Raw genomic sequence first — 12943 nt, forward strand, 5'->3', positions numbered from 1 at the left:
GGAAGCAGCATGTGAGGCTGGGGAAACACGTCTCTGGCCCCCAGACCATCACCACAGGTTCTCCCTCAAGGCTGCGTTCTTTCCACTCTGCATTTCTCCCTGTACATCAACAGCTGTACCTCTAGTCACCAGTCTGTCAATCTCCTGAAGTTGTGGAAGACACCACCCTCATCGGACTCATCTCTGGTGGGGACGAGTCTTCCTACAGTTGGGGTCGACCATCTTGTGACCCACCCACTCCCATCACTCTGTGGGACTTCTCATTAACTGCTGTCGAGTCCTTTCACTTCCTGGGCACCATCATCAACCAGGACCTCAAGTTGGAGCAGAACATCAGCTCCCTCACCAAAATAGCCCACCAGAGGATGTTCAACCTGCCAAAGACTATGATGGTGAACTTCTACACTGACATTATCGAGTCCATCCTCACCTCCTCCATCACCATCTGGTACACTGCAGCTACAGCTAAGGACAAGGGCAGGTGCAGCATGCAGCGTATAATCCGCTCTTCTGAGAGGGTGATCGGCTAAAGTCTGCAATCTCTCCATGACCTACAAGCCTCAAAGACCCTGAGGGGGCAGGGAAGATTGTGGCCGATCAATCCCACCCTGGACACAAACTGATTATCCTACTCCCCTCTGGCAGGAGGCTCAGTCCATCAGGGTCAAAACCTCTCGCCACCTGAATAGTTTCTTCCCCTCTGATACCGGCCTCAATAAAAAGGCCCGGCACCCCCATTGACAATGACTTTTATCCGGCCCCGGAAAAACATTGTACATTCCATTAATGAACATCATATAAACAATATCTTCAAATTTTCTCCACACAACCTCTTCAAGATCAGCACAACTCTCCACTTTAAATACAGTATATAGTATTTGCATATGTAAATATTGTTAATTTGTTATAATAGTCTTAAAATATATTTTTTAAATAAATAAAAAATATTACATTTTGTTTTGCTCCATATTCTTTTTTATGTGTCTATGTACGCACTACATATACCAAAGAAAGTTCCTCATATGTGTAAACCTACTTTGTTATAAAACCAATTCTGATTGAGAAACCAAACTCAGTCCTTCCAACTTTTTAATTTTTTTCTTGAAAACATACTGCATTAAGGAAACAGGAAACTGATTAGTGACCTTCAATTGGAAGAAGATGCAACAGAAAATTGGAGTTTGGGCCAACCTACCTGCTCTGAATCAGCAAAAGTACGTAATTCAGCCTTTTGAAAAGTTGAATGCAGATACAAGCATGAACCAAGCAGAACAGAGCATTACCAAGTAGGGCTGGGCAATATATATTATATCAATATTGTGATATGAGACTAGAAATGACTTTAGATTGTCTATATTGTATTCATAAATATCGTCTTTTCCTGGTTTTATATGCTGCATTAGTATAAGGCGATTTAAAAAAAAATGTAACTGACTTTTCACCACATGGTCAATACATCGAAATGGCTGATTACAAATAATGTTTTGTGAAAGCATCATTGGTCAACCCTTAAATATTGTCTCATTATCAATGTCAAGCTATTTTGTAAAACAAAAACCAAAAAATTATTTTCATCCAGCCCTAGTTTAAAGCAATGCAGGAGTGCAAGAGGAGTGCAACGAGGGAGGATAAGATGGTAACAGTAAACACAAAAGATTAAATATGTTTGTAAATCAACCTTACATGGCAGCATGCAGTTGATTCAAACACACAGCCACAATGACATCAAACTAATGTGTAGGGATGAGACTCCAAAGTAAGACTATGAGGTGTTAGTTCTTACTTGGAGGTAAGGCTTGGTCAGTGGCAGCAGGAAAATGGTTTAGGTCATGGCTGGGTCGCAGGACTGGAAGATGGCCAACAGGAGGGGAGGAGTCTGAGCCTACATGACATCAGAGAGAAATTACGCCATAAATAACAAGATTGTGTGTGGCTAGGGAACATAATTTCACATTCAGCAAAATAACATTGCTAATTATTTATAACCACAGCAGTCATGTCAAAGTAACTAATACTAACTAATAGGGATGCAACAATACATCGGCCACGCACTATTTACTGAAAAACAACATGTTGGCAGTGTGGGACCATTTTGCGAGAAAAATAATTAATTTTTCCTTGAAGAAATGTGGAATTACAACAGTGGAAAAAAATTACGTTAAAACATCGGCTTCGGCCAAATTGTTATTCTCAACATCGGCATCGGCCAAGAATTTTGCATCGGTTCATCCCTGCTAACGATACTATTCTTACTAACCTCAGATTTTGTGATTTTCAAATGGCAAATGGCAACAATTTTATTGTGTGACGAAATGTCAAGAATATTTATCAAACTTAACTGAAATGATGTGTTACTGTTAAAGTATAATATCTGTTCGACAATACAGAAGCATAGAGAAAACTCAGGGTGTGTTAAGATTTTATTTTAAATAAAAAGAATCTTCAGGTGGAGTTTAAGAACAAAACACCTGTACAAACTTGTTTTTTTTTTTGTCTGTGTGTGCCTCTCTTTCCAGCGGCTTAAAAAAATGACGTGACATTTTATACTCGATGTTCACTAAATTACGTCATCACCTAATTTATATAATTGGCAACTTGCATTTAGTTGGACGCATGGATTCTGTAGGAGAGAGGAATACAACACAGTATGATTAAAACTACAAATTAACTTTCTTCTGTTGATTCTTATTTTTTAAATTTAAATTTTGCACAGAAATAGGCCATCACATAAATACATTCATGACTTTAATGCTTTTTCCAGACCCACATTACATACATTAATTTGGTCGTGTATTGTTAAATGTCAGAATATCAAATTTTATCAAAAGACTGTTATTTGGAGTTGAATTGCTAGCTCTACGTCCAACAACCGGCCGAGTGACTTAGGTTGGTTTAGTTTCTAACTGTATGCTCCACTTGGGAGCCTATAACAAGTCACAGTTAAACATGAATTTGTTTTTGCTCATATCATAGAGAGGTAGACACACAGTTCACAAGGTGAGTGAGTGACTGAGGCTGTGTTAGTCAAATGTAGTGATTAATTGAGGTTCAGAGTGCATAGTAAACCAGGGCGGGATCAGCGCAAGCACAATTCATTTGCAGTCTAGACACGGAGAGTGGTGGGTTGCAGTCGACTTGTCAGTTTAGATTAAGAAGGTTCCTAACGGAGTGACATGACCCGGAAGTACCCAAGTGGCAGCCATGAAAAGGACTTGTTCAAATTGTCTAGATGATAGGAAAGAAGCTTTGACACTTCCTTTATAACCTCCTTTAACTTAGAAACAATGGACCTTCCTTTACAAAAAGAAAGGAGAAAATGCTGTTCCACAATACATTGCGGCCGTAACATTTACAGTTACACCATAACCTTTGTTCCCTGCCTTAAAATATACTGTTTCCAACTTGTGATTGTGTTAATTTAAAATTTCCCTATTATGCAAAATGCCCTTTTTAATGTCTTCAAAATATATAAATGTATGTCTCCCCTGTGTGTTAAAAGAAAAGAGTAAGTGTCAGCAAAAAAAGTTGTCTCTTTTCCCACCCTGATCCAAGTATCTGAAAGCTGCTCAAAAAATGGGTGAGTTAGGTTTCACTTGCATAAAAATACGTCAGCCACATGTAAGCTCGAAAATGAAATTAGAGAAATAGCAAAGATCTAACTTTCTGGACTCATTACATTGCAGTTTAAATAAACATTAAACAGTAACAGTAAACATCAGTGAGGACCTGACATGGACACATCACACCAGGGTCATATCCAAGACGGCTCGACAGCGGATCTTCTTCCTCCGCAGGCTGCGGAAGTTCAACATGGACTCCAGGATACTCTGCAACTTCTATAGGTGAAGCATCGACAGTATCCTGACTGGCTGCATCACCGCTTGGTATGGCAGTTGCACCGCCCTCAACCGTAAGACTCTACAGAGGGTGGTGAAAACTGCTCAGCACATCACCAGGACGGAGCTGCCATCCATGGAGGACCTCTACACCCAGCGGTGTAGGAAGAAGGCCGGTAGCATAATAAAGAACCCCCATCACCCCAGCAACAATCTGTTCTGTCTGCTGCCGTCTGGCAGACGGAACCGCAGCATCCGGACCAAGACCACCAGACTCAGAGACAGTTTTATACCACAGACTATAAGACTGCTGAACTCCTGAGCTGTGTGAATGTCTACTCACATCTGTTTATAGTACACACATACATATATATATATATTATACACATCTGCCATACATATCTGTTTATAGTACACATATCTATATATTGTACATATCTGCCATATACATCTGCTATACATAATATATGCATCTGTCCATACCTCCTCATTCAACAGTGTAAAGTGTTTAAATACTTTCAATGTATTCCACATATGTATATATTTCACATCCTCAAATCTTTATTGTTGTTACTGTAAATATTCTTCTCTCTTTTTGCACTATTTTATTTATGTTATTTGCACCATGTATGTTGAGTTGTTGGAGGAGCACGCGACATAAGATTTTCATTGCCAACATATACGCTGTATCTGCTGTGCATATGACAAATAAAGCCTTGAAACCTTGAAACCTTGAAACCTTGAAATATGTTATACGTAATATATGCATCTGTCCATACCTCCTCATTCAACAGTGTAAAGTATTTAAATTACTGTACAGTGTATTTAAATACTTTCAATGTATTCCACATATGTATATATTTCACATCCTTAATTCTTTATTGTTGTTATTGTAAATATTCTTCTCTCTTTTTGCACTACTTTATTTATCTTTTGCACCATGCATGTTGAGTTGTTGGAGGAGCATGGGACATAAGATATTCATTGCCAACATATACGTTGTATATGCTGTGCATATGACCAATAAAACCTTGAAACTTCTTTACCTATTGAAGGGCTGGCAGTTGTAACTACATATACATTTAAGTTTTAACACAAACCCCAGCAGACAAACAATATAATTATTTTTTGTCTCACCAATGTTGTTTCTATCGCTGGGCCCTGGCACAACTGGATCTGCCTGCTGTCCTCTCCTGGCCTCCTTCAGCCTCTCTGTCCTCCTCTCTCCTCCTGACCCGCTCACCTCTTGGCCATCTGGCAAGAGGCTGCTATCAGGTACTGACTCAAAGGCACTTTCCTCATCTTCATCTTCATCCTGGGAGGAGAACACCGTACTACCAGAGAGTCTGTTGCTGTCCACCGAGGACAGGCGGGTATGGCTGCAAAAGCGGCTCCTACCCTCGTAGCCAGAGTTGCTGTAACATGATGTGCTGTAACAGGAAGTGCTGTAGCAGGAGGTGCTGTAGCAGGATGTGTCACAGAATTCACAGTCGTTCTCACCCTGGTGTCTGAGTGTGCTCCCACCAACACTTCTTCCTCCTCCATTACTGGAATCCCCCTCCTCGCTCTCCAGGCAGGAGGGAGAGACCCTCCTGACTGTTGTATGTCCTGCTCCTCCCCTTCCTCCAACACCCTCCAGGAGCAGGTTTAGCTCGGAGAGGCGTTCAATGGAGAGGCTGCGTGGTAAGGACCGACGACAGCAGGGGCCGGGACACTCCGGGACCTGGTTCAGAAATATTTAGACATTTAAATGGCAAAAAGGAGACCCATCATATGTCAAACATACTGCTATTTCTGTGGCATTAACATACTTTTACTTAAATACCATTTAAATAAATAGTAATATAGGAGTGTGAAATTAGCCAGTCTCAGTCAGTTTCCCTTTTTTTTTGCTCATTACTTTATTTAAGACGTTTTTCAGGAGCTCTACATCACACTCAATTTAATATTTTGACTGCTACTATTTTACTACAACTTAAATGTTTGTTATTATTTAGTAACTCTAGCACAGATTTTTTTGATATTCTACCATAAGTCCATAACTGGCCATACCTGAGAGGGAGACAGGGTTGTATCATCCTCTTCCTCATCCTCCAGCCCCTCCTCCTCTTTGGAGGTTTTACGTTTTGTGGAAGTGGTGTCTTGAGTGGTGCTTGTATTCTCTCCATCCCTGGCTTCCTCCTCCTCCTGGCTGGGAGGTCTGTGTTGGGCTGAGGGGAGACTGTGGAGGAGGTGGTGAATCCGAATGTAGTGGGATCGGGGTGTCTCCGGCTCTCCGCAGGCTGACGCGATCACCGTCTCCAGCTCTGACACAGGAAGGGAGCAGGGTCGATTTTTGCGGCGCAAAGGAGCATTAGAGTTATAGTTTGAGAAGAGGGATTCGCAGTTGCAGGTGAGGCAGCTTATTTCTTCTCCCTCTGTCTCCTGAGCAGCCCTTTGTTCTACATCGGCCTTATGGGAAGTGATGTTTCCCTCCATGGTGTCCCCCATGGTAACAGCCCCATTGTTTGTTGATATTTCAACAGGATTGTTAGAGTCTGGCTTTGGCTGAATTTCCTCCCCAACATAATTTTCTTCTCCAGTCACATCCTCCTGAGCTTGTGATGCAGACTTTTCTCTCTGCTGCTCTTCTACTTGCTCTTGCTGCCTCTCTTCCCTTTCTCCATCCTCTCCTCTGTTCCCTTCTTGCTGTTCAGCCAGTTCCCCCTCCTCCTGCTCCACTTGTGGCTCTGTAGACAGGGGCTCCTCCCTCACTGTGCTCTCCTCATCCACATTTTCCTGCTCTTCTGGTGTCGACTCAGCCTCCTCAACCTCAGCATGGACATCCTCAGGTGTGGAGGCTTCCACTGTGGATGCTGGTACTACCGTAATTCCAGGGTCAGGAGGGGCATCCAGGGGGAGGTCAGGCATGTCAGGTCCCACACTTAATGTGTCATCATCAGGAGCATCAGCAGCATGGTTGTTATTTGGTGTATTTCCCCCCTGAGGACAGGCTGACTCTATGACCAGAGAGATCTCTTCGTCATCTAAGGAAAACAAAATCTAGTTGTTGGTTGTGTTGAGCCGAATCTTGACAATTGTACCATATACAAGTCTGGGTTTTGACTAAACTCAGTTCTTCTTTAGCAAGTGGTGCAATTGTTTAGGAAGCCCATTTACACTCTCAAGACTTTTATATAGCTTTTGATACTACATTTCATAAAAACAGCATCAACCAACAGAAACTGGAGATTCACGACAAAGAGAGGTGTGAGCTGCGAGAGAAAGACAGTTGGCTTGATAGCTAAACAGTCAAGCGGAGCAAGATTGATTATTTTTCCCTGCTACATGCCATTTTGACTTTTGTACCTGGATGAATAGAAGAAGTCAACTCAAAGCGGAACTGCAACTGGCCGCAGACATGGTCTGTTGGCAACCTGCGACCCAGCGAATAACTCACTACTCGATCCCTGCAAGACACGAGACAGAAAAGGACGGAGTAAAAGAGATAATCGGGATGAATGTAAGATAGCAGGGAGAGACAGGAAAAAATTACAACAAATCCAAATTTAGTTAAAAAACTACATACCTACAAATGTAGTTAACTAATGTAAATATCGCAGTACTTGCCAGCTGGTGGCCAGTTCACAGCTGGAAGCCTAAGTAGTCTTAATGGCTGTTAATCTACTCCCCTCCCCCTTTTTCCTGAGAGGGCGTGGGCGGCTAGTTTCCACTGTTAACCTGCCCATTTGTTCAATTTCAGCGTTTCAGCAAGAGAGGGCGCTTCTTTCACAAATACACATAAACAGCCAGGTTAAACTGGGCAAACTTTGTTTTTTTGTTTAGGCCTTGGTTCACACATGTTTCCTGGACTAACAGTAGATATTACTTCAGTCATGTTTGCAACGCATCAGTTGTGTTTGCTGAATGGCATTTAATTACATATTTTGTATCGCTTATTTTCAGCGGGGAAATACATTTGCAATTTGTACTCTTGGAGACAATTATTTATATAGTCGTTTATGAATGTCATTTTTACACTATTTGCTATTGAGAATAAATCAAATCAAACAGGTAAGGGTTGAGCCATTCCCCAGTGTATAAAGTAAGTTAATTGTATCTTTAATTTGATTAGCCTTGTGTGAATCCATACTGTCCTGTTTTTCATTTTCACTCTGTTGCTGATTAAACTCCTGAATTTCCCCACGTGGATTAATAAAGGTACATCTTATCTTATCTTATCGTATCTTATCTTATATTGCCCTTAAGTATGAAAGACAGTTTTTGAAAATGTTCGGGTGTACTGTATTCTACTTTTAGATTTGTAAGGGACATCGAACTTGAACTATTCACCAGCTTCTAACTCACAGAGGAAGGACCTCCAAACCTCCTAATTTTGTATATGCACATCACCACTGCGTTGAATACCCGTCAAAAAAACTCAAATACACAAAGCCTAAAAGGGTTACGAAAAGTCTTGTAACAACAAAGAAACAAAACGAAAAAGAGGAAGGTCAAATATCACAAGCTAGTAGCAACATGGACGACACGCAGCCGGACTATGACTTGGAGCCGAACAGCGACTCTAACTTGGCTTTAATCTTGAAGGAGCTACGAGAACTCAGAAAAGACTTTGGTAAATCACTGAACGGCATAAGAGAGGACATTAGTAAAGTTGACAAAAAAGTGGAAGAATCCAGTCATCGGAAGGACGTTCTGACAGAGCTTTTGTTTTTGGTTTTGTAAATGATTACGTCAATATAACAAACAATATGCTATAGTAATCAGAGATAAATCTACCTTAGTGTAACCTTGGTAAAGAAAGAAACATTACAGCCCTTTATATAAATATCTTTGTCTCAGCCCATAAATATAATTATGCCATCTGTTTTTCAGATAAAGGCTCGACATCAAAAGTTACTACTGTAGTTTACGGTATAAAAATGTTTCCTTTACCGTTTTGCTTTCAACACACCAGCTTTTATGGAGAGAATAAGTTATACAGGGTTAGGGTTAGGGTTTAACCAGAGGCACGTTTTCTATTTGATGCATATAAACAACAAGCTGTTCTGTGTTTGTGTTATAAGCATGCACCTTCTAATCAGCTGTTTATATCATATTTGAGATTAAATAAAATGTGGCAGCTGGTCCACCTAGTGGGGGCCATTGGCGCTTGTTTCAATAAAATGTATCAAGGGGGCGTAAAAAGTCTGTCACACATTAACTACGTCATCCTGGGGGTTTTCCTTTCAGTGAGAGCCTAGGCCTGACTTAGGAGGGTACGCCCAAAAGGACGCGCTACATCTGTAAATCATCAGGGTAAAACTAACAACAACAACTCACATACATAAACTCATCCACTTGCTGTGAGGGCTCGTGATTATGGGACAGCTTACAAAGCTCTACAGACTTGAATCATCAACACTAATAAGAGTAATATTCAGACTGATGACAAGCAAAGTTCTGCCACACATACATATTCACTGCATAAATGTGTGTGGTGTGTGAGTGTTTTACCCAATGGCGTGTTTTTCCAGCAGCCTCTGGACAGGGACAGAGAGCTTTCCAAGAAAACGCTTGATGATTGGCCGACTCTTGGCAAATTTATCCTTCACTTCGATCTCCAGGACATCAGTGGGCAGAGACACAAAGGTGAACCTCTGAAGAAACAGACAGAGTAGAGAGTCATATAGATATGACCAATCAGGGTAATTGGATTTGTATGATATTTTTCTATGCACTGCAGTTAGAAAATAACATTGGTTTCCCAGTACACTCAAAGAAGTCAATAGAGAAAATTAAAAGCAACCTAAGGGAGAGTAAATGAGAAGGGATCCAATTCCAAGGACTCACTGATGTGCATGATGTGTGACAATGAATAAGTGAGAAAACTTACCATGTTAATATATATGAGAAAGATAGGTCCAGTAAGGTTTTCAAAAAGTTTCCAGGTTTCAATAATAATAACAACGCTCAAGCAGGACCATGGTTGATCCAGACACAACCATTAAATATTGCAACCTGCCCGACGTGAATTACACAAACTCCGTGGAGGATGCCCTGGATGAAAGGCTAGTACCATGCATTTATGGGACATGAATGAAAACAGGGAAAGAGGATGAATATAGAAATTCATTCAGATCAAAAAGAGCAAGTGAGAGATAGATAGAAGCTTTGTTAAGCAACCAAGCATAGCAAAGTAGCTATCCTGAACAAGCCCTATCTATACGTTTTATCAAGAAGTGAAGTCTTTAGCGTACTCTTTAACATTGAGAGAAATGTTGGTTTTCTCCAGAACACAATCAGGGAGTTGTTTCAACAGAAGAGGCGCTCGATAGATTTTTCCAACGCTACTTTCCAAAGCGAAGAGAATAATTTTAACATCTATTGTGGATTTAACAGTGGGACAGCTCAGAATGGGAGGAGTATTATTGTGATTCCTTTTTCTTTTGCTACTTTTTTTATGCCACCCACAGAATTTGTTGACATCCACCTTATTATTATCTATGTAATTTACAAACATCATCTATGTCACGTCTGTCCGTCCTGGGAGAGGGATCCCTCCCCTGTTGCTCTTAAAGTCAACTTTATTGTCAATCTTCTGAGTGAGATACAGACAGGGAGATCAAAATGATGTTTCTCACAAACTTGAGGAAGTCGACAAAAATCTCCTTTGTTTTCCCCACATTGAGAACATAGAGATGTTGTTATATTTGCACCACATGACCAGCTGGTTCACCTCCTTCCTTTAGTGGGTTTCGTTTTTGTTAATGATGACACCCATCCCGGTTGTGTCATCCGCAAACTTGAGTGTTTGGAGCTGCAGGTGTGTATGCAGCAGTGTTGTAGTACTCGAGTCCGGTATTTATGCCATAATACGGCATAGAAATGTTGCCGGAATCGGTAGACTGTTCTTTTCCGATGCATTCTCCCACGTGATTCACAGCCGGAGCTAGTGGGCCAATAATAGAGCTTGACGCATACATCTTTCTGAATGATGCTGAATCAAGCTCTCTTATTCGCCCTCTAGCTCCGGTGCAAGGGAAAGTTGTTCTGCTTCCATGTCATATATCGCACATGACGTCACGTCATGTTCTCATTAAAAAAAGAAACTAACAGTTTCGGTTTCGACCATGTTGGAGTAGGCAGCATGTGTGAGGAGCTCTAACCTAACTTGCATGTTACTTTATCAAATTTAATATCAGGATCTCAGGACTGAAGTTATATAAGTATTTGGTTGCGTTGTATTGCCACACACAACTAATGCCTACTTCCAGACCAAAACAGGCTGGTTTGACCACACGAAACACCATTGCTAACAAGCTAGCAGCCATGGCTTCTCCTGCTAGGGACCGCTCTTCCAAAGACGAGGGTATAACCATGACTCAACTGGTGGAAGAACTGTCTAAACAACGCGCTAGTTTAAAAGAAGACATTTCTACACTCATTCAGGCATCTCTTGGACCGTTGCACACTTCGGTGAATGCCCTAAAAGAGACCGTTGACTACAACGGAATCCCTAGCAGGTGATAACTTTGACAAGATATTTGAAGCCAAAGCCGCTATCAAAACTCTGCGCACCCAGAATGCTACACCCTTGGATCGTGATGACGACTTAGAAAATCGATCACGCAGAGCCAATTTGAGGATTGTAAATATTCCAGAAGGCAGGGAGGGGGATGAGGACACTGTTAAATTCATGTCGAACATGTTGATGGAGATTACGGGCAATGTGCTGTTTGAATCTACCCCTGCTCTGGAGAGAGCGCACAGAGTCGGCAAAAAGCCTGAAAAAGCTGGTCTACCCCCGCGTCCGTTTGTGGTATGTTTTCACCGATTCCAAGAAAAGGAACGATTGCTGGAATGGGCTAGACAGCAAACAACTTCATACCGAAATGCTACCCTGAGAATATACCCAGACTTCAGCGTCAGTTTGTCTAGGAGACGTGCAGGATTCAACGACATCAAACAAGCCTTTTACACAAAGGGGATAACATTCCAGCTACTTTATCCTGCCATCCTGTGAGTCACACTATACGGGAAGACCTTCAGATTCAACACACCGGGGGAAGCAAAGGCTTTCTATGACCAAGAGGTAACGCGTAAAGACAACTAACCGGACTTTAGACTGATAGCCTGTGGAGTCAGGCACCTTCGCTGGAAGCTAGCTTACTGCTAACGCGTCTGAATAACTTTTCTATGTAGAAAATGGGAACTTGCCCTTTGAGGTAATCTTTTATTTTGCCTAACCTGCTGGGTTATGGGAACTATATAGTCCGATTATTGAACCGTTTTCTTTCTGGTAAATGTCATTCGTATTATTGTTTCAAGCGATATTGGCCACCGACTGCCACCTGTTGGATATTAGACTGGGTCAACCCTTTACCTTGAGCTAATGCTAATCTAGCCGAGCCGTTTCTTTCTCTTTTTATGTACGCGGTCTACGTGACTGATGGATGTTTTGGTTATTTGATTACTTATGCTTTGTGGTTAAGGTTACAACCTGAGAGTTTTGTTTTATGCTATTCTGTTTCACATTGTTAATGGTCAAAGGCTCTTCACAGTTTATGGTAGGAGAGGATGTACCGGAAAATTCGGGAGTTAGGAGTGAGCCTGCAGACTGCTCTTGTTCTAGAGGCAGACATAGGAAGGATGAGGGTTGGGAGGGGTCCAATTTCTAAGACAACTGATTGTTTATTTTGTACTGAATGGGGTTTGTATACTGCTAAATGGGATTTTACTTTGTTTTTTATGATGATTTTGTTTCTGGAGGTTATTGACATATATTACGGGCGCACTCTCTTATTTTCTTTTTCTTTTTAACAGAACATGTCTTATGATATGAATAATGTTAGGGCTGAAGAAGGTGCAACACCAACTCGTTTTATTACTTGGAATGTATAAGGAATGAATGGGCCAAATAAGAGAGCAAAGATATTTTCCCACTTAAAGAAATTTAATGCAGAAGTAATATTTTTGCAAGAGATGCATTTGAAAATAGTAGACCAGGTCAGGCTTAGGAAGAACTGGGTTGGGCAGAGTTTCCATTCTAACTTCAACACTAAAGCAAGGGGGGCAGCAATCTTAATTCATAAAAAAATATTGTTTACGCCATCCCAAACAATCTC

General features: G+C 41.2%; 1 protein-coding gene across 2 annotated transcripts in view; it reads right to left on the reverse strand.

Annotated features, from left to right (window-relative positions):
- The window catches only part of LOC134858059 (E3 ubiquitin-protein ligase HECW1), a 113079-nt gene that overhangs the window by 36703 nt on the left and 63433 nt on the right, over positions 1-12943 (reverse strand). For both annotated transcript variants that reach the window (XM_063873924.1, XM_063873926.1), the window contains 5 exons: positions 9333-9475; positions 7185-7285; positions 5889-6862; positions 4974-5559; positions 1784-1882 (listed from right to left, as the gene is read on the reverse strand). In XM_063873924.1, the coding sequence (XP_063729994.1) occupies positions 1784-1882; positions 4974-5559; positions 5889-6862; positions 7185-7285; positions 9333-9475 (1903 nt within the window). The remainder of the gene's footprint in view (positions 1-1783; positions 1883-4973; positions 5560-5888; positions 6863-7184; positions 7286-9332; positions 9476-12943) is intronic.

The sequence above is a fragment of the Eleginops maclovinus genome, chromosome 21, assembly GCF_036324505.1.
Source record: "Eleginops maclovinus isolate JMC-PN-2008 ecotype Puerto Natales chromosome 21, JC_Emac_rtc_rv5, whole genome shotgun sequence".
NCBI classification, from domain to species: Eukaryota; Metazoa; Chordata; class Actinopteri; order Perciformes; family Eleginopidae; genus Eleginops; species Eleginops maclovinus.